The sequence below is a fragment of the Dermacentor andersoni genome, chromosome 7 (genome assembly GCF_023375885.2).
Source record: "Dermacentor andersoni chromosome 7, qqDerAnde1_hic_scaffold, whole genome shotgun sequence".
Classification (NCBI taxonomy): Eukaryota; Metazoa; Arthropoda; class Arachnida; order Ixodida; family Ixodidae; genus Dermacentor; species Dermacentor andersoni.
The window spans coordinates 137,383,366-137,410,354 of NC_092820.1; the positions used below are offsets into that span (position 1 = coordinate 137,383,366).

Here is a 26,989-nt window from a genome sequence, read left to right on the forward strand (position 1 = left end):
ACCATCACATTTTAGTACGAGTTGTTCTAATGTTTCTACATATTTACTACACACAGTACATGTGTCTTCTTCTTCGTTAAATTTCTTTTTATAACTCTGCGTTTTAAGACATCCTGACCTAGCTTCAAAGAGTAGGGCACTGCCTCTTGAGTTATAAAACGCTTCCTTTCTGATCTGCTGTTTCCAGTATCTATATAATTCCACACTATGCTTCTTTTCCATTGAATTTATCCAATTTTTTACTTCCGCGTTTTTAACCGATCGTTTAATGCTCCGTCTTTCTTCATCCTTGTGTCTGGCATACTTACTGATTAGCTTCATAGTTCTTTTCCGCCATTGTGAGTCAACGCTCTTTCTGTATAGGTATTTAAATGCCTTAGCTGCCCACCTGTTGTCGTCCAATTTCCTCAGGGGTTTTTCGTATAGGATTTTACTCTGAGCTTCCCATGCTTCGAACGATGCCCAGCCCATATCCCCCTGTACTGCTTCGTTTGTGGTTCTCCTGCGGGCACCTAGTGCTAATCTTCCAACAGCTCTCCGATTTACTTCTAGTCTCGGCTGAACCTCTGCCCTTAAACACAGGACTGCATTCCCAAAAGTAGGCCCCGGCACCATTACTCCCTTCCAAATACCTTTCAGTACCTCATACCTGTTGTACCCCCACAATGCCCTATGTTTCATTAGCCCGGCATCTCTTTGCCCTTTTGCTATGAGAGACTGTTCGTGCTCTTCCGTGTACATCTGCCCTTTGTTTATCCATACCCCAAAATATGTGTATTCGGCCACTCGGGGCATTTCATGGCCTTGTATTATAAGCGCCTGATCAGTTGTATCCTTGAAAAACATCCCACCGGACTTAGCTGCACTAAAACTGAAACCTACACTGTCTCCTTCGTCTCCACAGTAATTAACCAGAGTTTGCAAATCTTCATGGCTATCTGATAACAGTACAATATCATCCGCATACATTAAACCCGTTAGTCGTTGCTCAACAACATTTCCGCCTAATCTGTACGACAGATTATACCCTAGATTGCTTACGCGAAATTAGATTACGCGAAATGCGGAAACGGGCACCAAGGAGCTGCGCTCCAAAACTAAAATAGAGCGTGGCACACCCTTAAAAAAAATTCTGGAAGAGACATTTAGGTCTGCTTACGTGCAGGAATGAGAAAGCATTGTCATGAACACGTTCATTTTATACACTTGTGATGTAGCACCACCTCCTCCCCACTAGCTGCGCTGTCACATGCCCTTAGCCAGCCAGATGGCTGCAATGAGACTGTGCAATGACGCACGCACTAGGCACACCTTTAGTCGGCCGGAACCATGGAGCTGCAGTGGCGTCGGTAAAGCGTGTTTATCGCGCAACTCAGAGGTTCGGGTTCCATTTCCTCCTAGACCGAAATGTGACAAATGTTCTTCTGAAAGAAATTAATTTACTTTGTTTACAGGAACTTCCCAGAAAAATTTGACGTCGAACAGAGCATTTTTGGTACCACCCTTCGATTCTGCATAATGGGGCATATGCTTTCGCATTACGAATGCTTTTGTGTGATTAAAACCAATAAAACTGGGAAAACTTATTTCAATGAAATATTTAAATTTTTTATTTTGCCTTTTCCCCTATAGCTCACTTATCACAATGCAGATATTATCCTTGGCAGTAGCATTTTCTTGTAAGTGGGTTGAACTAGCGCAACTTCTATTAAGAGTTTTCATTCACAGAAATCATTACTGCAAGTATAGCATCAATCAAGCAAGGTAGACTGCCTACGTTGGCTAACATGGCAATAACAGTCCACCAGTTTGGTGTGGCTTCCAATCCAGAAGACAGCTTTTAACTAGGGGTGTGCAAATAGTATCAAACTTCGTTACAAAGCAAATTCAAACAATGAAGACAAAGTGCAAATCAAACAATTTTGTTCGAACACGAATACTACTGGTTTTGCAAAAATGCAACATTTTTTCACCAACCAGAGGTACCAAAAGAAATTCGCAAGTTTATTGCACAGCAAACAATGAACAGAAATATGCTTTCTGGTCAACAAAATTCCCTAGTACAACACTTGCTTGACAGTATCACAACTGCAGTTATTTATTGTTGTCATGAATGAAGTGTAGCTGCTCTACATGTTTGGGGAGCAGCGACACCCTCCTGCATGGCACAGTTACTTTAAAAACCAAAAAGAGCTGCTCACTGGACACACTAGTGTCTGTTAGCAACAGGCAGCTCTTCGCAAGTCAATCCAACAGTGGGCACCATGCTTACACCAACACTCATGCGGGGTCTTCTTGACCAAAAATTTCACCATGCACATATCTTTCAACCTGTCCTAGTGGAATTGAATATTGCTGCCACAAACGACTGAAAATTTCCGGCAGGATGATGAGCTTACCAGCTTTTCCACAGTGCTGACGTGGAAGGAAACTCTTCAGGAGCTTTCATTGTTTTAAGACATATCTGGGTTTTCTGGTGTTGAAATTTTTCTAGCTTCTTCTAATTCCAGGTTTTTTAATCCAGTCCACAATTGAAGCATCCTAGTGGTACTCAACTACTTTAGAGTGAGGGTCTAAATACAGAGCCAAGCTTGCTAGTTGGTCAAATTTGCAGTTTGGAAGCCGCGTTTTTAAGCATTCAGCCAGATTAGTAGCAGATGCAGAAGTTTCCATGTGGCATCTGATTTTGTGCAAATGCATGAAGAAGCAGTACAGTGCGAGTACTTGAGCTGACAGTGTCAGCTTGCCATAAGCACCAGCAGTAGCCCCGTGACAGTGCCCAATTTCTTACCTTTAGCATGCTTCACTGCGTGGCAGATATTGACTACAATGAATTCTGTACGCATCGCCGCATAACACGGCTGTACAACAGCGAAGCTGACTAAAAAAAAAAACTGACAACCACAAATTTTTGGGTTTCAAACATTTTAAATTGTAAAAGTGTCTTTTAAATAGAATCAAATACCAACCAATTCCAATTGATAATTATAAGTTTATAATATTCGCACACCGCTTTTTACCCCCAAATTTTTTCTTCTTTTTTTGCATGGCTTGAGCTTGTGCAGCAGCCCCTGCTGTGAATTATTTATGCAAGTCTAAGAACAGCACAAACATGACATTGCTTACCGTGACATCGGAGCCAGAGGGATAGGTTAAATACATACAATGAACATTTATTTATGGAAAAATAATTTCGCTCTCATTCCAGCACAAAGCTCTCACAGGCTTCCGAAAGACAGGGCAAAGTTAATTGAGGAAGCATGATTGATCAGGCTTAAGGGTACACTGATCACACTACTAATAAAAATTTACCATTCCAAATATTTTTTGACATTCACAATTAATTATATTGAAGTGTCGTGAGATTTGTACAGAAATATGTGTTAAAACCAGCAATGATCCCATGATTGCTTTTTCGCAAGCATCGGTGATGAACAATGTCTCCTAAAATCTACAGTAAAATGAACTTGTACAGCGCACCTATATGATGATGCAGTGGTTGGTGGAATACGGGAGTAATGCCTCTTGGTAGCAGCGCACACGCTACTGATGACTACAGCACCATACTCGCTGCTTTGGTGGTGCCTGAAAAATGAAACGCCATGGTGTCCGTATTAGAAGCAACACTATTTACACTGAATAATGTGCGATGACAGTGACGTGTTGATCTTCAGCTATCAAATGGGCGGTCTTCAGTTCAGCTGGGCGGTCTAAGCAGAAACTTGGCAATCAGAGGAAGGTGATCCGACGATTGCACTTCGTTAGGCAGCCCACCAATGGCCATGAGCTGGTTCTGCGACATCAAGCGGTACGTCGCCAACAACCGCAGAGGCCCCTCAACCACACAGGCATGTTTCACTTGGCCCTCCCTAAACATTGTGTCCTTCCTTTTCACCGAGTAGAAGATGTAGTCGACGGTGCAGCTCGCACGCTGGTGATGCGTGGTCACCTCGGCGTTAGCACCCTTGACATTGTGCTTGTAGGCGGAGATCAGGTTCAGGAAGTGCCTCACAATGCGCTGCCGGCTGCTGCTGCATTCTTCCTTGGCTGGCGTCGAGCCATTCGCATCAGATGACTTCATTGCTGCCGCTGCATCTTTTACGGCAGAGCTTTCCGCGTGTGAGCCCTTTGCAGGACTATTTGTGGCTGAGTTTGATGGTGAGTCGTTCTTTAGGGAATCACTCATCGATTCCTTTGCAGCAGCATTGCTTGTTGCAGATCCAGGTTGTGCGAGGTTCAAAGCGTCATTCGACTCTACGCCCTGCTGTGCTGAATCAGCTGCAGGAGTGTCACTATGCTGAGACGCATGTTCCTTAGCCGGCACTGGTAGATATCGGGAAGAAACAGAGATGTTGAGCTGACGGAGGCTGGCGTCGAGGGGCACATATCTTCCTCGATTCGCACCGTCACTCTGCCCAGACACGTCACCAGAAAGGAGTCCTTCGTAGCACAGGCTTCCACGGGTGAGGAAAGTGTACAGTGGGGAGTGTGGCTCACTGTTCATGTCGCCGCACAGCAGAATGGGAAAGTACAGTGGCACGCCGTCTGGCGAGTCACCGCAGAATGCCAACCGGTCTATTTCAGCAAGCAGGAGGCACAGCTGGGCAAGCTTTATGTCTCCCCGACGTGGGTTGAACAGCAGGTGGGTCGTTGACACGCACAGCCGGAAGTCCTTACCAAACTTGGCAGCACCGGCAACTGGCTTCAACATGGCGATGAGCGCGACATTGTCACGGTCGAGAACGGTCACATCGGAGCGGGCGTACTCGATTGGCTCGAAGCGGTCCAGCTCAAAGATGGACTTGCGGAAGAAGATGCCACAACCATCCCGCTTGTCGCCCGTGCGCTGCTTGTAGAGGCAGCCATAACCTGAGAGAACAAGAGGATGTGGCTTACAGAAGTTAGCACACAACAAAGCAGCCAGTTGAGATCCCCACCAGCAAATGCGTGCAACCGGATAAGGGCACACAAAGGAAAGCATAGTTCAAGTCAAGTACTATTTATAAGAGGCATCTGATGGCATAAAGGATAGTGGCAGTATCCTGACGAGACCTTTGTCTTGCAGATCAAGATCACCGCACTGCCAGTAAATGTTTCTTGCTTTGTGGTCTGGCCCAGATATTGTGATCACAACTAACACTTTGCTGCAACTAAAACCCACCACAAATGCAAGCACAAACAAGTTTGAACAATCGTTTCTCCTATTTAAGGCAGCCTCATCCATAATCTGCATACACTGCAAACAGTGCATACACTACATTATAGACCAAATATGGTTTATGCCTCATGGCTACAAGCACTTACTAATTATTCATTCGACTGGTTGCATTTGATTGCTTTAGAGTGCTCTCGCAGTGTAGTTTGGATTTGGCGGGTCGAAATTGACAGCTCGGAACACATTTGTCTGGCTCATTCGGGGCATTGTGCTCGAGCTCAGAGCGCTTGAAGGCACTCTCACATTCAAATTGGGAGTGCAACTGAGACCTGACAGAACCTTGCTAATGCGGCTACTTCGATTGCTCTGGAAGCAGCTGAACTAGCAGCTGAGGCCAGATTCCTCTGGCTCCAATATAGAGGGGGCTCCAAATCGCTGCAAACAGAGTTGCAGCGTGGTAGGAACCACTTGAATGCGCCATAAGTGTGAGCGAACGTCAGTAGCAGTGCAATTCTGCAGCAGTGACCGAACTGCCCAAGCTAAAGATCCTGGCATCGCCAACTTTGGCTGTCTTATTTAGTGACAGCTGTGCAAGTTAGTATGCAGTGAAACCCCCTCTGCCTTTTATGTAGAGAGACAATGATGAGTCTTACACTTTTAAAAAAAACTAGTTTCACATAGCCCTGCACCAAGGCACACTTGACAGGCGGTGCATAAGGTCTCTTCAAGGTGACTGCACTTTCTAAACCACTTCTCGTGAGCGTTGCGCGGGGTGCTGCATGAGTTCATGTCGTGATAGCCCACCACACCACCTGCATGCATCGCGACTTGCGATATCAAGGAGCAAAGTGCAGAAATGAATCGGCTCCATCTGCTGCTGTGGGCAGTTAAGCATTTTCAACAAATGCACATGTAGCAAAGGCCAGGGTATATTCTTTTAGTTACTGTAATAATCGATACAGTCGAACCTGGATCTATCGATCTCAAAGGGGATCGCGAAATAGTTGATATATCAATAATTCAATACGTAAAATAAAACATCTATACAAAAATTTTCAAGGCGATTTTACAACTGTTCATTATATACAATAATTCATTATATCCGGGCTCGATATACTCGGGTTCGACTGTATCACGATAGTAATACGTGGTGGCAATGGAATGGTGGGCGTGGATGCTATTATTTTTACCATAAAATTCATTTCAAAAGGCCGTACAAATTAAAGCAATTAAAGCAAAGTGCTGCAAGCCTTTACCAACATGCCCGACAAACTTGTACGTGACCTCCTCATGCCACCTAGAGAAACCGTTGTGACCAAAGTAGAATATATTTATGTCCACGCATCACTAAACAACTAGCATTATGCCACGTAGTGTGCTACCAATAGCTCACATGACGCCTGCATTTCCTAAGTAGAGTCAACGAACGACTTTCTGGACGTCAGATTTTCCGGACATGCTCGATAATTTGGACGCCCTCGCGGTCCCGTCACGGTACACATAGAGTCAATGTATAAGAATGTATGAAATTTTGGGTGCAAAAAGCCTTCACCGTCTGATTTTCTCGGTTTTTTGCCATGACCGCAAGTCCAAAATGGCACTGATTGAAGCCACCACTGCAGCCATCTTGATTATCTCGCCACCTCGAACAGGCGCTTTTGCACACAGATCCGCTGGCAGCCGTAGCCACTATCGCGGCAACGCTAGGCCTAGCTACTTCAACGTTCGCTACTAAGTTTCTTGCTGTTCGGTGCCGTGTATTTCATTAAAACAATTTGCTACTGTTAGCAATGGCATCAATTCCGCCTTTGTAATCCTCGTCAATGGCTTCAATGCTCAGAATGCATGACACATTGCATAACGCCGGTTCCTAAAAGTCAGCTACACCTCAGTACAGTGATGTTACGCGGTGAAGCATAGGCACAGTAGTGCAGTGAAGAATACGCAAAGCAGGGGCCGTATTCTGTAGCGGTTCCTTTGGGAACCGGTTCCTTTGGGCTGTTGCCATTGGTCGGCGTTTCGTTGTCGTCATCCCTGGTGGGCGGGACGACAAATTTTGATGACGTCACACAGGTTGCCAATCTTCTGGAAAGGAACCGGTTCCCTGCTAGGAGAGGAACCGCGGAGAAGTGGTTCTCTCGAGGGTCGCGCGCGGGGGCGAGCATGATGTCGAGGGTTGCTAGGGCAACCGTGGCTGCCGTCTAACCTCGCGCCAGCTGACGAGCCGGCACCTAGACGAGACGAGACAGAGACGGCAATGGCGGCTCCTTTGGTTGTGTTAGGGTAGTTGTGTTGCTGGGGGGTGCCGAAAGACAACGACGCGACGAGAGGCAACGACGCGACGCGTTCGGCATGGCCGAAGAAGAGTTTCGAAGGCATTTTAGGCTCTCCAAAGACATAGTGTGACGTCTTTGCGATGAGCTGGAAGGACATCTCGGACCTCAAAGATTTCGTGGTGTCGACATTACGATGAAAGTGCTGTGCGCGCTGCGGTTTTTTGCCACCGGGAGCTTTCAACAGTGCGTCGGGAATGAAGAAGCGATTGCACTGTCGCAGCCTTCGATCAGCCGGATCATTACAGCCGTCGCCAAGGCCATTACGGTTGTGGGCAAAGAAAAAGGATGGGTTAGATTCCCATCCACGGCGCAACAGAAAGCCGCCGTCAAGGAAGGCTTTCTTAGCCGTGGAAAAATTCCAGGAGTTCTAGGATGTGTGGACGGGAGTCTGATAGCCATCGTTCGCCCTAAGAAGCTCGGCCCCGGCGAAACGGAATCGTACTGGAGCCGTAAAGGGTATTACGCCCTCAACTGCATGGTCGTGAGTATTGTTCATTGACAAATATTTTCGATATGTGATTGCGCGAGTGCACGTTGTAAAAAACTTCGTTTCGTTATTTTTCATCAATTGCCGGTAATACTTGCGTTCCTATTCGAGAAAGTAGCGTTTGTGTTGTATGTGTAATGACGACTTTGATCTTGGCAATAGAACCCGGCCGCACTTTTTCAGTGCTCTCTAATCACAGTTGAATAGCCTTTTCGATGCTACAATGTAAACACATTACGCGCGACTTAAACCGGAATAGACGCCGTAGCAGTGAAGGGAGTCTTCGTCTGCGAGCGATCCTAACAGAAGACGAGCCCTTGTGATTCTTATTCGACGTAAAACTAAAGCATTGTGGCCAACAGACTGTAAACGTGAAAAGGAGCATCCCATCAATGAAAATGGTGTGAGGGAGAATGAGAATGTGTGGACACCCATTTGCTCTAGCTGTTAATACGGCACATGCTGCCACTTCCGCGTTCTTTCGCGTGTAATAGGCACTTTGTCTGGAAAAACAAGAAAAAAACACAGGTGGCACTCTCTAGCAGAATCTTGTACAATATGGACGGAAGAAACCAAAGGAATTATTTTGCACATTGTGTTGTGACCGCACGCCATACATGAGCACATGTACACATGCCAACATTGCATTTGTAGATAACATTGTTATCATGCTGATGATTAGTTCAACTGCCTACTGCGTATGTTGATATCTCCTTTTCTGTAATTGTGTTGGCTGACTGAACAGTAACTGATTGGCAAGTAGTGTTGTAAGCAAAAGTTTGTGCCAGATATTTGTTGCAGTGGCATTGACACCTTCTCTTTGCTTTCTCTTACAAGGTGTGTGATGCAAAGCTGAATATCCTGGCAATTGACCCACGGTTTCCGGGATCGTGCCACGATTATTTCGTTTGGAGGCATTCTGCATTTCGCCGCCGCCTCACTCGTGGCCTGTTACTTCATGGAGAAGTCTTGCTTGGTAAGTGCACCTAAAGTAGCAGTGCTTCTTCCACATGTAAAACATACACAGTCAAATAGTTTTGCATCCTAGCAAGCTTTAAGAAAGCGTGATTTGCTAGAAATGTGTTGTGAATGCAGCAGTACCTAATGAACCTGCAGCGACTATCGAGAGAAACATGTCTCTCTTAGAAGGCAGATATTTTTACCAGCATGTATACAACAGCTGACATGTTATTCTGTTTATTTACTTATTAATTTCAATACACTGAATGCCACGTGGAGCGTTACAGGCAGGGGTGTAATTCTACAGAACACGTCGAAATGGCAGTTTTCAAGTATGATGGAAAAGGGTTGGTGACAATGGACTCGGGTAGCTGGTTCCTGGTCACTGTCCTTGGAACGAAGGAATAAGCGTGTGCGTGAAACTTTCGGCATCGACGTTAGTGATCGGTGTAGTATATATTGTAGAATAGTGCAAGTTGCGCTATTTTTCTTTGTGTCACAATGTCTGCAATTTTTTTTGTTGCAGCGACATGTGGTGCTGGAGTGATTATAAAGGATCAAACGGGTAGCTCGAGTTCGGGTACCTTCACGAGAAGAGGTACGAAAAGTAGAGTAAGGATCCCAGATACTGGCAGCATATTCGAGAGTAGACCTTAGAAGTGTTTTATAAAATAACACTTCTGAAGAGAGAAGAGCTAATTAGTTTTAGTGGAGGATGTACATTTAGGGAGAAGCAAATGGGATGAGCGGAGCAGAAAACCACGAGTATGAAATAAATATTACATGTCCAACTTAACCCGAGAATGAGATTTGCAGCCGAGACAACAGGTGAAATTGGGCTTTTCTTTAAAATGAGTCTAACTTTCTTTACAACTTTCTGGGAAGGTCAATGTTCGATAGATATTGCAACAATAAATCCAAGACCCGCTGCTGTTGTAAAAGGGCCCTGGCGTAGACTGTGTTCTTGCATTGTGCCTTAATGTATCCACGTTCGTTCACTGACGTGCAACACTTTACAGGGGACTCTGGGTACCCGCTAGAGCCATGGATCATGACTCCTGTGCCTGGTCACCCAAATCGCCTCACGGCAGAGGGGCGCTATAATGAGGCACACGCATCAATGCGAAATGCCGTTGAGCGGTGCATAGGAGTCGTCAAGAGCCGCTTCCGATGCCTGCAGAGGTATCGGGTGCTCCACTACTCGCCTCAGAAAGCAGCCACTATTGTTGCAGCTTGTGCAGCGCTGCATAACCTCTGCCTTGCAGCAGGCGTGCCTCTGCCAGACGACCCAGGTGACGACGGTGCACATGACGACAGCGCACAGGAGCCAGCCCAGGCACAAGTGCCGCTTCAAGTACAGGTGCCACCGCAGGCGCACCCTGTACAGCCTTCTCGAGCTTTGTTTCAAAGAGGCCGTGCGGTGCGTGAATCCATAGTTGGTGTGTTTCGGCTGCCCAGAAATTTGCGCATTGCCTACCTGCAAAGTGTGCGCCGGCGCATTCGCTGACAAATGAGGTGGAGACATGTGCTGGTGTAACATGTTTTATTTTTATTATCATAAAAGTAAATAGGCCGTGCACTTCAACATAACACATTGCGTGTGCTCACATGTGGCTAATCATAGTATGCTGCATACTGCAGTAGTGGAAAGCACATGATTTGTCTATGTTGAGCATGACAGATACACATGCAGTGACAAATAACCATGTGCCATTATGTTACTCCTTTGCTTTGTTCACTGTGCTTTTGAATATTGTCTCGCCAGGGAATTTTCTTTAAATAAAGGTTATTTCCAAGGTGAATGGCAACCAATCTTGCATTGTTGAATATTGCTTTGCAATGCCTATTTTACTGTGCAGTATGCATTGTTCCAAAGCTGAAGATGTCTGTTCATGTGTGACACGCAAGAGCAGCATGAGTTACACAGCAACTGAAATGTCGTCAGCAATCTGTATAGCACATATTGAAACGTATAGCAACAAACGAGACATGTCAAGCACTTATTGGAGCAGGATTTCGTTAAATAGCAGACACTCATGCTTACTACTGCTTTGTTTAAACTCAAGAGTTGCTTCAACATTGCATTTCTTGCACACATGATTTCACATAATGCTCGTAATTGCTGCTTAACAAGGTGCAACAATATAAACAAAATCATGACAATGAAACATTTCTTTATTTATTCATTTTATTCATTGGGTACCTGCTTCGCCATTCAGGCATTACAGCAGGGAGGGTACAACTCATATAAATGAACACTCAGAATTACACTCATAAAGCATGGAAGAAATCATCATTTGAACAAATACAGACAGTGTCAGGTGGTAGAGTATTCCAGTCTCTTATAGTACGAACATAGAAAGAGTAGCGGAAAGCGTCACTTTTAACCCTCTATTGCATGGCGTCCCATATTTGGCACATACCGGTTACCATTCTTTTTCGCATGTGTGAGATTCCCAGTTGAGAATGTGATACCGTCAGAGTAAATCTCGTAGTTATGCGCACTTATTATGGGCAAGTGCTGCCATCTCTTGAGTGATACGCAAAACAGAGGTGAAGTAGATTTTGGAATGCGACGTGAAACTCGGAGGGGGCAAACACGAGCAATTGGTTTTTTTTTTTTCTCTGAAAAGTTCGACCGCAGAAACGTAGAAAAATTATTTTGGCATATTTTTTGGCCTCGCCAATTCAAGGCAGTTACTAGTTTTCTCAATTTTGCCTGCAACTACAGCAGAGAAACCAAAATCGGTGTGTGCCATATTTGGCACAGTATGAACTTGAAATACAACATATGGTAACGTGCTGCCATCTGTTCAATAGCCCGAAGCTGCAGGTCACTCTATCACAAGATGTAATTTTGACGATCGGTACGGTGAGGGCGAATTGTCTACCAAACAGCCGCCTGAAAAGTGAAAAGGAACTGAAATGTAAAGGAAGTGGTGCTTCAGAGGCACTCACAAGCGCGATAGATGACGTAGAGTTATCGTGTGTGCGTTGATACGACAACCGCGCCGTGACATTTCTGTCGAGCTTTGATGGGAGAGATCCAGTCCAAAAGACTCAGCGCTGGTTTACCTCCGCCAAGGTGTTTCGCGAAATTGATTGCCCCAGCGTAGTAAAGGTCCATAACAGGCACATGGGTGGTGTCGACCTGCTGGACTCTCTGTTTGGACTTTACTGCACACATATCAGATGTCGAAGAAATGGCACTTTCGAATTTTTACGCCTATGCTAGACTTATCGGTACTAACAGCATGGGTATTGTACAGGAGGGTGCAGGAGCAGCTTAGGAGGAGACAAGTACTACCGCTGGCTCAATTAAAAGCAGAAATTGCAGAATGCCTTACCTCGCATAACAAGTGCCTACCCAACTAGCGACCAGGAAGGACTTCTAGTCAGGACATCGAATTCCATGTTCAAGTCAAAAAAGCACAGGGACCAGCGGCCGCAATGCCACCCAAAGACGACCGATCTGACCAAGTCAGCCACTGGCCAGAATTTGACGAGAAGAAACAAAGATGTAAGCGGCCACCTTGCACAAACAAGTCGTTGGTAAGATAGAAGAAGTGAAACATTCATCTGTGCCTGAACGCAGCAAACAACTGTTTCATTTCATTCCCCACATCACATTAAAAGGCCACCATCCGTGAAGCTTTGTTTTCCGCCCATGGCAGGAAGAGCGCTCAGCCATCTTCATGGTGTGCCATATTTGGCACAAAGCTTTATCTTTATTATTACAGTCATGTTTGTTCATTCAATCAATAATGAAAGCTGAAAAAATGACTTTCATAATTCATGCAATAGAGGGTCAAAAGGAATCTCACATATTTTTAATTTGTGATCTCGCCTTTTAGAAACATATGTGGGCGGCTGAAAATACAATTACCTGGCTATCCCCGTATTAGTGGTATATGTTATGAAGAAATTTTAATCTGAGATTTCGGCGACGGTGTTCAAGAAGATGCCAATTTAATGCTTTTTTGCTTTCTGTCATGCTAAGCATCCTGTCATAATTGCCAAGGACAAACCGAACTGCCCTGTTCTGCACTTTTTCTAGTTTATCTACAAGTTCTGTAGCATATGGATCCCAGCAAACACACGCATACTCCAGTGTACTGCGCACATGTGTGAAATACAGTTGCTCCCTAAGTTTCTGTGGCAAGCTACTAAAGTTACGTTTCAAAAAATCTAATGCTCCGACAGCCTTGTTCGTAACATGAGTAACGTGTCTGTTCCACCTTAGATCAGCAGAAAAAAATACATCTAAGTATTTATATTCTGACACTTGTTCAAGAGTAGCATTATTTATAGTGTTACGATTGCTGTCGTATGAGCTCTTCCAGGTAAAGGTGACGTGGACACTCTTTTTCTCATTCTGTGACATTTTCCATTTTTCACACCATATGGCAATCAAATCCAAATCGTGTTGTAGTGCTTGTTGGTCAGATTCGCTGTTGATGACCCTATATACTATACAGTCATCTGCAAACATTGTAAATATTTATTTATTTATTTACATGTACCTTACAGGCCTTCGAGAAGGTATAGTGTAAATGGGGAAATACGGTAACATATTAGTATGGAATCGGGAAAGAAATAAACTGCAGCATAATGAAAGGAGTACGCACAGAACATGGAAAATTATTACATTAGCAAATACAATATGTAGAGCAATAACAATAAATGGTAAACAACAACATAATAGCATAATAACATTGTAAACATTTTTGCATGTTATACAGTAGTAAGTATTGTAAAGAAATTGGGACCACTGAAATTCTTTAACTTGTAGAAAAAATGCAAGAAAATTACAAAAGACATGACGTGTTTAGACGGTTGAAACGGCATATTGATCGTTTAGCAGATTGCGAAATGCAGTGTGTTTATATTGGCATGCAATAGTATCTGGTAGTGCGTTCCATAAACGGACCGCACGGGGCAAAGTTGAAAAATTAAAAGCGTGTGTGTTGCCATAAATCGCGACAGCGCGTCGACTTGGCGTTGACCTATTGAAACCCATGCGCTGATGTTCACCTCTTCGTCGGGCTCGAAGAACGGCGGGCAGACTCCGATGGCGCTCGCCCTTCCAACTAGGGAGAGGACGCGCCCTCGCGGTCCGGGCAGGCTGCCTCCTCCGGTTCCTCTGTGATTAACACGTTTGTTAGAATATGGTGCGCAAAAGCTCCGTCAACGAGTGTGCTTACCTGCTTTCGGCGTGCAAGGCGGCTGCATCACGGCGGGCGTTATACGCATCTTTCTTCCACACGCCGCGCCATTGGGCTGCAGTTTTCACTGCCGGGCCCTCAGCAAGGCAGTCACTGGCTGCCAGAGCTCCTCCTTGCGCGCCGCCGTCAGCTGTTGACCCAGCACACACGACGCCTTCGCAAGGTAGGGGTGCTCTTCAACAAATGACACGAGTATATCGCGCGGCCTCGCTCAAACATGAGGACCCAGTTTCGGATTCGGCGCGCAAACTGGCAAGTCCAAAACGTAAACAAAGCGAGGCAACTTGTTTGCATAACGTATGGCACACCACCTAGCGACTAAATAAGAAAACAACACAAATAAAATTACAACTCCCAGTAGCGGTCTGCGCCGCAAGCTCACATTTATTACTGAAAATATATTTGCAAGTGTTCTATACAAACCAATGTTTTTTTATCAAACCAGCAACATCCTTCAATTGCTATACCGTCCCCTAAGTACAAACAAAAATGATGACGTGATCTTCCGGCAGACCGCCGCTCGTTGATTGGTTCCCCTCACGCCGCCCCGTTCCACTCTTTCTCCGAGTGACGTAATCCAGACGTAACAGCCAAAGGGAACCGGTTCCCAAAGGAACCGCTACAGAATACGGCCCCAGTACGGTGAAGCATACGAAGAGTGGGAAGGGGCAACCGCTACGGGTCACAGTATGTATTCCTTAATTAGACACACATGCACCTGCCGCCTCCTGTCAGAGTATGAGCATTGATACGCCTAATAACTGTACTGGCAGGCCTTCAGAGTTAGTTTGGACCTGCCTGTGGCGATTTGAGCAATTGGGAGTAGTAAAAGGCATGCACTAGTTTTTTTTTTTTCAGACAGCCCGATTTTTCGGACGTTTCCGCAGTCCCTAGGGAGTCCGAAAAATCTGTCGTTAACTGCGGTACATGCAGGAGAACCATGAACTCGTGCTCAAATGGTGTTACACAAATTCAAATCAAAGAGGGCTCAATACAGACGGCACATGGTGAACTGTCAAATCAACCACAAAAATGCTGCACTCCCTGAACTAGTATAGAAAGTGCAGCCACATTAAAGAGACCTACAGGGCACTACTGAGCAGAGAGGAAGCTATGCTGACCCATTTTTTCCAGCTCGGGCTTGAAGTCCAGCTCGTAGTGGTCTTGCTGAAGTTCTTGCAGGCAGAGGATCTGGAGCAGGGGGGGGACAATCAGTGAAGAGGGCAAGTCAGATTAACTGTGCGATGCTCTGTGATGCCGCAGTCCCAGGCCATAGGTGGCCGACCCCGACCGCCCATGAGGCAAATGTGAAAGCCCAGGCTTTGCAGTCCCACATGCTGCTTTCGTAGCACTGATTTACAGAGAAAGAATGGAAGATAGTCAACGCACGTTGTTCCAGTACGAGTATAGACGGATCAGATCTGGTACTAGCGAGATGCAACCAAGCGGTCGGCAGTGTACTGTCCCTCTGGTGATGGAATGCAATGGCACGGGTATTACCATACAAACACAAAGCGAGACTGCTTTTAGCAAAGTACCACCCAGAGAAAATTGTGCTGTACCCATAATCATGCTCCAAAAATAATGCAACTTTATTTTTCCTTTTTCATCTTTTCTGATGCGATGGGCACAACCTAGACCAAACAGAGCAGTGCAGAAAGCCAGCCTTTTGACATCACTCCTGTATCAATGTTTCCTTAGCAACTGGTTTCTGATACTGCAAATAAATCTAACTGCACACCTGCCAATCTGTGAACGTTAAAATTTGTAAAAACCTCGTAGCATTTCATGGGGGAAGGGGATTGGGAAAGGAAGTTCACTTTGTACTTTTTGTGAGATACATGCACACTTTGTTAACGATGATTTTCCTTTAGTCCTTTAGATGCAGCCCACAAGCAGCAGCAAACTTTGAATAGCAGAGACTATCAAGCAACACACTGCTTTTACATCACCATGACTTTTTCAGCGATCTTTCTGTTGCCCATTTCGCCTGCTTCAGGAACTTGTCTGAACATGTCTTATGAACTTGCTTGAAGCAAGTACCCCTCTGGTGCCCTTTCACTATCAGAACACTTCCAAGGTCTGCACTGACGAGCGAATATTTTTCGCAAACTGAATTCATTGAAAAAAAAAAATTATGCATTAGTGAAATTGCAGAACGAGCTGAAACTGGGAAACGCAATGGAAAATTCTGAAGAATAGGCAGGTATGTGTGTACCTGACCACCTCCCACCCACTCACGTCAGCGTTGGCCTCCCTGAGCTCAGCAAGGAGGTTCTGTCGGCGCAGCGACCACTGGAGCACTTCCTCGTGGCAGTGCTGGTAGAGGTAGGGGTTGTCCTCCAAAAGGCCTTGTGCCAGGACATTGTATGACAGCACTGTGAACACGAGGTCCTTGCTGGAGGTGCTGCTCGTGCTGTGCACCTGTCCCAGATCGGTAGGCACCCAATACCGGCTCTTGCGTATGCGCTGCCGCACATTCGCTGAAAAGCATTTAAAACGTGTTTTCAAAGTGTTATTCTTATCGTTAAGGTGCCAAAAGCTTGCACTTATAGGTAATGTTATGTCCTTGTTTCAAATATGAGGTACAATTTTGTTTACCTTGTTCCATTCTAATTTTACGCAAATCTCCTTTATTTTTCTAAAAAAAACTTTCGTAAAAACATTCCCGCAGATTTCGCTAAACAAGGTATCAGTGACTTGTGCACGATTCAAGAACTATAACACAAACTTTATTTCTGTCCACCCTAGAGCAACAGATGCAAGACTCTGAAGTTTGTGTATAGCCTCCTAAACAGGCAGGGCATACAAGTACAGGGTCGTGTTTGGTCTTCCAGTCCATTTTAGAATGTAAAGTACCTTGCTGAATTGATACTGCCCAGGATCTGGCACACTGCGACTCAATCAACTAGAGATTGCCATTGTGAAAGTTTCGTTAATCATCACATGAGCCAACAGGCAGGGAAGCCAAGGAAACTGTTTACAGTAGAACCTTACTCATACGATCCCCTTTCGCACAATTTCCCGGCGGCAATGTTTACGATCGATAACAAAAAAAAAATTATCCAATACGGTTACACTTCTTTTTTGACGGCTGTACATTCCCGGAGGACACAATCTTTTGGCACTAACGTTCAGTACATCACCAAGCTGCAATCTTACGATACGTTTTCAAGTCGCTAGATCCCTTGTGAAGCAGAAAAGGAGCAAGGCACGTGCCATTAAGATCAGTAAGTGCCCGCCACGGCAGCTTCCCTGCAGTACCTGTGCCGTGTGAAAATGTCGGAATGCACTCGGTTTCCTCTGCCAGTTCCAGCAAACCTCCTTGCGGGTTGTCACATTCACAGCTATGGCCACGAAAACCTACTGCAATAGGCATCTCCACTTATCTGTGTCAAAGCGCATGTGGTGTAGTGCTGTCCTAGGTGTACGGCATGCTTGTAATAGGCTAAAACCAAAATGCACCGCCATTCCCCGCTGCAGGCGGCGCAAAGTGAGTGTCACATTTCGCTCTGGCAGCATCGTATTCCACTGTCACCCACTAGCGCAATTTCGCTTCGGTTTCTTGTCTTAAAACACTGCGCGACAAGAGAACGACAAAGTGCGTCTCGGGCCTCTCAAGCTGCACTATCTTAGCACACACTGGCCTTTTCTGCCGCAATGAATCGCGCAGCGCCTTCTATTACACCAATGTCTACCACAGCTGAGCCTGCCAAATTTTTTCATGCCTTCAGGCTTCGTACGTTTTTCTGGTAATAAGTCTTTATCCTCGCATTCTCTTTTCGAAAATGCTCAAATGAGGTTCTACTGAATTACAAATCTGACAAACTAGCGCTCCTAAGCCTAGACTGTACCATGTGTGTAATTTGATAATCAAATCACCAACAAATTGGATCAGCAGACACCATATGCCACTACAGCTTAAAGGGACACAAAAGGAGTCTCAATTTTCAATGTACAGTTGTATCTGGTTATAATGAAGCCGCATACAATACAAAAACACCTTTCTTATACCTAATACAGTAGAATCTCGATTATATGAATCTCTTGGGACGGCACAAAAATTCGTATCGCTCAAGAACGAAAAAAATTCACCAGCGATTACGATACTCCCCAATGCGAAATTTGAGTGCAGCTCTATCTGTTTTCATTTTGCGATATATTTAGGCTGGTGTGGACAATCTGTCTCGAGTGGCATGTTGCAAATGGAGCGAAGCGCGACGCGACTGCCTCGCTAATCGGGAGATCTCAAGAAGCAGCACTTGGGCGACATGTGGGTACAATTCACAGCAGCCGCCGCAGGCAGACCTCCCAGACGACGGGCGCTGCTCTGGCACCTTCTCGTAACCATCATCGCCGCAATGCGCGTCTTGCGCGGCACTATGCTTTTCTTCTCATGCTTTCACCATGCCCCCCCCCCCCACTTTCCTCCTCCTGCTCGCCGCTTTCTTTCATCTCCCGCTACGCTCCATGTTCACTCTTTCATCCGCTGCACTCGTTTGCTCGGTTACACCGATGCCCTAGGATCTGGGCTCTAAAAAATCTGAAATTAAGGAGGGACACAGCAATGAAATGGGCGACTTGCTCAAAATTCCTGATCTTTAAAATTTCTTTTTTCCCCGCAATCCGAAGAGCTTCCTTTCTTTCATGGTGGAATATTTGGAAGAAACACACTGCAGAACTTGAGAAAAAAAACTTACGAGACGCTTAAGCTTCGCCTAGTATTCAAGAGTCCTGACTGCTTCTCGTGCTTCCCATCAACTGCAGCTTATGCAACTGTAATCTTTACCGGGAAATTCTTGCGGGCAACGCCATGCTCGAAGGCTAGCTTTCCGATTTTATTTTTTCCCTCGCATGGACTGTGCTGCTACTGCCGCGGAGGCGAGAGTTATCTGGTGGTTCTGCAAGGAACCAAGCGCCGAGTGCCATTCTGTGATTGGTCGAAAATTTTCACTCACAGTCAACGCCGGATTTTCTCCATGATGGGGCCTCTCTAAAGCTGTCGTTTTAAAGTTGAACTTTTTTGGTGTGTTGTCTCCGAAATCAGGAAGAAAATAGGGTTTTGGGAGGTGCTATCGCACCACTGATCGCAAGCACAGCATACTGTTGAAGCAGCACCGCCATCTTTGTATCCCCGTATATGCAAGAGATCAGAGATTCAGATAGCTACAGACAGAGTTGTATTTCTTCACGCAGAAATAAAAGAAGCAAAAGCGAGCGTGAAACGGGAAAACTAGCATTGCAATTCTTTACGGGAATGCTCCTTTTGGCTAATGCGAATTTGAATCACTGGCATGCTTGTTCGCGCACATTTTGGCAGCAGCAAGCTGCATACTTCGGGTGTTCCGACGCAGACATTTCAAGATCTGCCTGTTTATCTTCAGTTACCTTCATTGCTGTGTTCTAGCTGCCACCTCATGGTGATAAGGAAATGATTCACGCGAGGTAAGGGAATCTGTTTTCTTCGCGGCAGTGAAGCTGCTTTCTATCGCATGATCTGACAGGTGCGAAGATAGAAAAGTTTCTAATTGTCATCAGGCACGGAAGATGACGCATAGTGTGAAATACAGAGCTAAGACTACTCATGGAAGCGAATGTCACCAACCTTGCCGATGCTGTAAGATTGCATTGTGTATGATTACTGGCTCCTGATAAAGTTGCGAGTGTTCGAAAATGGTCAACAAGTTGCATGATACTACACAAAGTAAAAGATTTTTTTTTTTTTTTTTTTTTGAGGACAGATGTTTAATTTCTGAGGCGTGGGGGGGTCATGTGCCAGTGTAGTCATAAGTCGGGGCGATGCAAGTTGCCATGGCAACAGGAATGCAACTGGTGCATCGGCATGGCTGCTCTGCCAGCCTGACAACAGCCAGTGTCTGGCACTACCGGAACCAGGTCCTCCTCGTCTGCTCCACCAGGTATAGCGCGGGGGCTCGATTGTTCGCATCATTCACCACGGCACGAAAATCAGTTTGCAACATTAGAAATTTGACATGTTGTAAGCTAATGGATGTGGGCTGGGACTTTTGGTAAATTCATATCATGCCAAAATTCGTATCAGGCGTGATCGTATAACCGAGATTCTACGGTATTTGTCATGCGGTGATATTGGTGCGAAATATTTCAGAATTACTACGTTATCTGCAATAATTTGTTATATCCGTGTTTGTTATATCAAGGTTCCACTTATGTAAAGTACCGCTCTGCATACATCACAAACACATCATTCTGTTGGCGTCCAGGGCTCCAATTTATTCATGAACGTAGAGAACAGACGGCTGGCGGTTCCGGCAATGCTGATGGTGAACTGCTGCGAGTCGCAATTAAATGACACGCCTGTGTTCGGTCGAAAACAACATTTTTGTTGATCGTGCCTGCATTCACTGCAATCGTGTTTCACCCCATTTTCATTGAACATGTATTTAGCCATATTTGTATCTGTGATGCCTCAAAAAGAAAGAATGCAAAATTGAACAAGATACAGTACCAGCATACTAATCAATGGCTTCATCTTTGGGCATCACTAATCCACCACTTTAGCTCGACTGAGATGTTTGGCTCCAGCGTGAAGCTTCGTTGAGCCATCTATCATCTAAAAGAAAGAAAAGCCCACCATAAAATTTTAGTTTAACTAACTTCTGAGTAGATGGTGCAACCCATCTACAATGGTTCCACATTCGTAATTTATCTCGAGAAAGGCACGGAGCACGTGGAAAGTGACACAGGTTTAATCAGGGAGGATTAAAAGCAACTTGCCAGCAGCAAGGACTGGATCATATCCTCTCACGTCAGCTGGTGTGGTGGCAGAATCAACGCCACTGTCCACCTGGTCATCGTTGATCACAGCATCAGTGACATCCATCATCGCCTCAGCTGGTGGTTGCTCAGGGAAGCGCCTCTTCGGCCTGGCTCCGGAGGAGGGGTCGGCAAGGTCACTGACCACCGGTGACCCTGGCCTGCGCTTGGCGCAGGGCAGTGGCAAATGGCCGGTGTCCAGCAACAGGTCTGGCTTGGTAGCCATGGCGTTGGAAGCCTGGCTGTTGGCGTGCAGCAGTCGGGCCCTGCCTGGAGCCAGAAAAGCAACCAAGTCAGCGCCGCTCGGCAGCAGGCCATCTTGTAGGTTAAACATTGCACACTACTGGGCAAGTATGTTCACGCTGACAAAGACAACACAATAGTGAAGACATGACAAGCACAAATCACAAGTTTGAGATTGTCCTGTCTTCTTTTTTGCTGTCACGTTGCCTTTGTCTATACAATTTTATAATCTTTAGTATATAATGTCATGTGCGCATCTGTTTTGACAAGCTACAGAAAACTAACTTACCCTAAGGTACCTTTTCTAACTGTCCGAATTTGCCAATACCATTGCAGTTACATTAAAAGCACTGCGGAAGATGTCTTTATAAAGATTTTTAGGCCTCTGGTCATGTTCATGTTCACATAATCTTGCACTGAAAACCACTGTAAGTGGTGTGGGGATGCGCGACCGTCGCGCCTCCCCTGATATCTTGTTTTCCCGCATAGCCCCCGTCTCCGTGCGGCGTCGCCACGTGGGCCGCGGCGGTCGGAGTGGTACAAGCGCGGTGCGAGAGATGGCGCGAGTGTCGCGCCGCTGCGTGGTTACTTGGGTGCGGGAAAGACAAGGGGCTCTCTCTTTGGCGGTGGTACGGCAAGCAGCTCGGACGTGCCGCGCGTGCGCCAATCCATGTTTGAGACAAGGCGTGGGCTCTTCCCCGGCGGGTCGAGGGACAGCGTGGACGTCCCGCGCGCCGCCGACCCATGCTTCTGCGAGACCGCCTCGCGTGGCCGCCTTGCAACGCGCCACCGTCCGCGTGACCTTACACGCGAATGACCAGGCGTTGGGATCCAGCATGGGGCGAACATATTCGCTCGCCATGCGGTCGCGGTAAGTCGGACTTCTAGATTTGTCGCGCACCCATCGGCATGTTTTGGGGATAGCAACTCGGCTAGCAGGCATTGATCTATGAAAGGTGCAATAAATGCCCTTGTGATTGTTTGCACTACTGTGTTGTCGTTCCTTTGTCCCAAGAGTACGGAGGAGAACCCCGTATCTCCCACATCTAGTAGTTAGGATAACAAAGCATCAACAGTGTTTGAACAAGGGATTTTGCTGGAGCCAAAGAATGTCTTCATCAAGTCCACTTGTTGAAATATTGGCTTTAACAACATACTTGTCCCGCCCCTATTGATCACTCCAAGTTTCCCCCTTCCTGCGTTTCTCTGCGTTGTTCCACGGTAACAACTGTATACTGAATAGAGAAGCACAGACTCAAACCTTACCAACATGACTCTCATGTATCTCATGCGTAAATGACAGTTATTCCTGCAGTAATTGACACCCGTTCTTATCCAGTCCTGGCAAACTCTTTTTTACACACTTTAGTGCTTTCGCTACCAAAGCCGAGTCTTTGAAAACAAAGTACACACTTTCACAAGTGACAGCAAAGTTCCTCTTCTGGCGGTGCCTTCACAGCACAACTAGTTGACTGCATTTTGCAGCTTACAAGGGGACCAATATACAAGCAACAGCGAGAAACCTACAAATGTACAAGAGCACTTACGCGTGCCACCATACAATCACGGCTGCAGCTGTTCGGCCAATTCCACTGAGCAACAACAAGCCGCCTGTTTTTCATCTCCCACACATACTGCTGCCTTCCTTTCTAAATGATGCACCTAAAGAAGCACAAGAGCTCTACATGATTTGACCTCTAACAACCTAACGGGACAGGTTGTAGCAGCCATAATGTCTCATCCCTTTGTCAACAAACCAGGCAGGGTGCAGCAATGTTGCTTAATGAACTATAATCAACACGCAGGAGTTAATTGCTGCCAAGTTAAATGGTAAAGCACTACAATGGGCATGGTGGTGGTGCAAAAAATGTCATTGGCCAAAAGGGAACAGTACCAACTTTCAACTGGTAGGCTGAATGAAATGTCTTTCCTCGCTTCGAAGTGTTGCAGAGTGCCGCGGGCGCTTTTTCAACTTTACTGTTTCGCAACTCACGCTTTGTGTTTTCAGCTTGGTTGCGCAGCGAGCCTTTCTTCTCCGTGAACCGAACATGCAATTGCCACATCATCAACCATGGACTAAATAAAAAAAACAGCCACCTTCTCCACCCAGCATTTTTTTTCTTCTTCAATCTAGGAAAAACTGCGATGTTTAAGATGCAGAAGTGGACAAAAGGAGGAGGAAAAAGAAATACAAAAAGTAAATCATGCAGAAAACAAATCACGAGATAAAGACAACCAATACTGACCACACTGCACTGTGCCACTCGGAAACCAAGACAGTTGTCTTAACAAACCTATTAGTTGAGACTCGGAGCTCGTCCTAGGCCCTTCTCATTATATTGGTTCTACATTTTTGCGTGCAAAGCACCAGAGGCTCACAAGCTCTCACCTAGGGCAATCCAGCTTGCGACCGGCAGAGGAGCTGCAGGCCTAACACTGTTGGGCAGGACCCCGACGGCAGCCTGTGCGGCGGCCGCCGCGGGTGGTAGCACTAGCACGGGGGGCCGGATCAAGCGGAACGCGGCACCGGGCCACCACATTGCCGGCTGCAGCTCCGACTGCGGCCCTGGCTGCTGCTGCTGTTGCCGCTGATGCGGCTGCACACGAGGCAGTGGACCGTGTTGTGCAACCGGCAGGGGGCTAGATCGCGCACGACCCCGACTGAGCTGATGGATGCCGTCACCCGCAGCGCCACCGCGCGCCTGCTGGCCATGGGCACCTGCTCCCGATAGGGGAGAACAGCACAGGGAAAGCAGGGTAACTCATTGGTTAATGGCAAACATGGCTAGCCGATATTCTAGTGGACATTAGGGAGTTCTAGCTTGTCCGCAGACCTATCAACCTTGACAGAATACCAAGTTGACGGAAACGTGAACTGTAGCAACAACACTGGTACCGACATCTTGTGGCAGTTTGTCGAACTCCCAATTCTTCGAGCACGTCTCCGTGTTACGTGGGTGTTTTTGTTGAACAAAAATTCGGGCTCCGTGTTAACTATTACATTCCTGCTAATACTTTACACTCGGAGCTGAGTGCAACATAGCCAGTTACTGCAATAACAGCTCTTCTCTGGTTGAACTCTGTGCCACCAACCCAGCTGCTCACGCTTACAGGAACATACTTGTCAGATGTAACAGTTTTTACTGCACTTTTGCAAAACCCTTGTGAATGCAAGATCACTGCTAGAAGTTCTCTGAGAACTGACAAGAAAGTATCCCTCTTGAACGCCTTCTAGTTAGTGTTCAATATACTAGTATCATTTCGAAAATGCCAATCACTCCTGCAAGTTTTTTCGTGTGCCTGATCAATTATAACATGCATTATTCTGGTCAATGGGGGTACAGGGGGGTACACAAACTAGGTCACTGAATATGGCAATCAGTTCTGCAGAATCCCGCAACCAGGTCTCAGTGAACCTAAGGGCTATGCAGGCAATTATTTTCCTCGCTAAACCCTTAAAAAAATTGAACAATGAAACTGGGACTTAATTTCACACAGCACGCACCAGTAAGCAGGCACTACCAGCCATGAGCCATGTAAAAAATGACTAACAGAATTTGTTGGAAGCAGCAACCATATCTGGAACTATCATTTTTTGTTTGTTTGTCCACCTGTCTCGCAGAGCAACCGACCGGTAACTTCATAAATTTAATTCATCATTTCAATGATGACCTTCATGCTGACCAAGTGTATGATGACCCCCCCCCCCCCCCCCACCTTCTCTTATGGCGACAGGTAAAAAAAAAAATTAAATTATGGGGTTTTACGTGCCAAACCCACTTTCTGATTATGAGGCACGCCGTAGTGGAGGACTCCGGAAATTTTGACCACCTGGGGTTCTTTAACGTGCACCTAAATCTAAGTACACGGGTGTTTTCGCATTTCGCCCCCATCGAAATGCGGCCGCCGTGGCCAGGATTCGATCCCGCGACCTCGTGCTTAGCAGCCTAACACCATAGCCACTGAGCAACCACGGCGGGTCAGCGACAGCTAAAACGAATGCTCTCTGGCTATTTTAAGAACACCATAAGGGAGGGAGCAGGTTATAGTGTAGATGCAAATTCTTACATTGAAATTTAATGAATTGTTGAATAAGAAACCAAGCAGCTTGTTTGGGTTTCACAATCAGAAATTATTCAGATGAGTTGTCTGCAGTACCCTTTTACAGCTTGGCAAGTAACCTCTAACAATCTTTCTGAAGTCCCAAGCTTTTGCTCAAAGGCTACAATATTAAGTGGTTGGTTGGGTTACCTCCTCGGCTTCAATGATGAGCTCGACTATTACATTATCAGCGTAGAAGTACAGGTTGCTTTGATAAACATTAAGCTAGAACTTTCTGAAAGTCTAATGGTCACAGGACAGTGTCCTAAAGCATGTTTCAGTTCCTGTTTTATTTTTCCAGTGCTTTGTGCATGTGATGCTACTCCAAAAAGCTTAACTACCACTATAAACAGTTGTCTCCTGGCAACACAAGGACTTACGCTACCGGAACAGTTACCACAATAATATATTTTTGTGTTTTTACGGGCACACATTGCAAGATTCCACATTCCGTGAACTATCCTTAGTTAACTTCGCCCTTTCATAACAGTAACAGCCTTCCATCTCAGAATTCTAGATTACCGAGCCGGTGACCTTAACAGGCAGGGGTTTTGCGAAGACGTGTAGGTAAAAGCGGCACACTGCAGCTCTCGTGACCTCTAGAAAACGAAAGTACGCAGACATCACCACACACATTCGTTGCCGTTGGAACGAGGCACGTTTCAAATGCGATTGGAAAGGCGAGGCATTTTAGCGAGTCGGGCACTCTGCGATTGAGACGACACGGTTGAAACGTCGATACTTTACCGTGGAAAGTTTCGTCCACGCTTCATTCTCTGCCGAAAGTGCCAAGCGCCTTTAGGCGAGCGGTCCCAGGCGATCGAAAGTCTACACCTGCACCGATCGGCACCGCGTTGCTGCGTCTACAGTACGTGCTTTCGAACAGACGCCGCAGAATCAGACACGTGCGACGACGGTTGCGCAAATTCAATGGAATCTTGCGCAACCGGTAGTTCGAGCTGTTCGAAACCGAGCTTACAGCTTTCGAGACCGACCGCAATTGCGCGCTGCTGCCGCAAGAAAAAGCGGAATAAGCGTTAACGGCTATTCCACACACTGCGCTTCTCCAAATCGGTTCGGACTATTTCGAGAACAGCGGGAGATTCGCCAACGCAAGCAACGCTTAGCTTTCATCTGGAAAAAGAAAATACACCTAATACACCTCCACGTGGGAGAGGAACTGCAGTAGGTAGTTTTTAGAAGCGCGAGAAGTTAGCACGCGTCAAGGCGACGCGAACGGTCTTCGAAAATGCGGTAGGCTAACTAACCAGCTGTTTCCGGCGAAGGCTGTTCATCGCTCATATTTTTCCTGTGCCCATTGACCACGACGAGAAAGCAGCTGTGCCCGACGTTTGCTTATTATCGCGGGTGCTTGATAACCACACAGTTGAGGTACGGATGAGGTGTCAACAAAACGCCCTTTCCACTCTCGATGACAATCACGAGGACGGGCAGGAACTTACGTCAGACAGGTCCACGAGGCACAGATAACATCCACCGCGATTTTGGAAGCCGCGAATACGGGACGATTTTTTTGTGGGAATCTGTCGGGGAATTTATTTACCAACTGGCGGCCATCTTGTGTTGATGGCGATGCGAGCGCCACCTGCGCGGTTTGTCGCTATTTTGTCGTCTGCTGCACCATAGCCTCCTCTATGGCTGCACCCTTGTCACCGCACCCTTGTCA

General features: G+C 46.2%; 2 protein-coding genes across 4 annotated transcripts; one reads left to right on the forward strand and one right to left on the reverse strand.

The window, feature by feature from the left end:
* Window positions 1-1,983: 1,983 nt before the first annotated feature.
* On the reverse strand, window positions 1,984-26,901 carry angel (protein). 2 transcript variants are annotated; one of them, XM_050181814.3, is made up of 6 exons: window positions 26,571-26,719; window positions 23,591-23,920; window positions 20,920-21,228; window positions 16,405-16,646; window positions 15,285-15,354; window positions 1,984-4,869 (listed from the first exon to the last, which is right to left on the reverse strand). In XM_050181814.3, the coding sequence occupies exons 1-6, from the start codon at window positions 26,602-26,604 to the stop codon at window positions 3,698-3,700; spliced, it is 2,157 nt and encodes a 718-aa protein (XP_050037771.1). In that variant the 5' UTR covers window positions 26,605-26,719; the 3' UTR covers window positions 1,984-3,697. The 2 variants fall into 2 exon arrangements, with proteins under 2 accessions (XP_050037771.1, XP_050037774.1); XM_050181817.3 differs by lacking the exons at window positions 23,591-23,920; window positions 26,571-26,719 and adding an exon at window positions 26,766-26,901.
* On the forward strand, window positions 7,377-10,740 carry LOC140219511 (putative nuclease HARBI1). Of its 2 annotated transcripts, XM_072289348.1 has the most exons (4): window positions 7,377-7,972; window positions 8,816-8,954; window positions 9,465-9,536; window positions 9,958-10,740. In XM_072289348.1, the coding sequence occupies exons 1-4, from the start codon at window positions 7,625-7,627 to the stop codon at window positions 10,443-10,445; spliced, it is 1,047 nt and encodes a 348-aa protein (XP_072145449.1). In that variant the 5' UTR covers window positions 7,377-7,624; the 3' UTR covers window positions 10,446-10,740. The 2 variants fall into 2 exon arrangements, with proteins under 2 accessions (XP_072145449.1, XP_072145450.1); XM_072289349.1 differs by lacking the exon at window positions 9,465-9,536 and having other exon boundaries at window positions 7,393-7,972.
* Window positions 26,902-26,989: the final 88 nt, after the last annotated feature.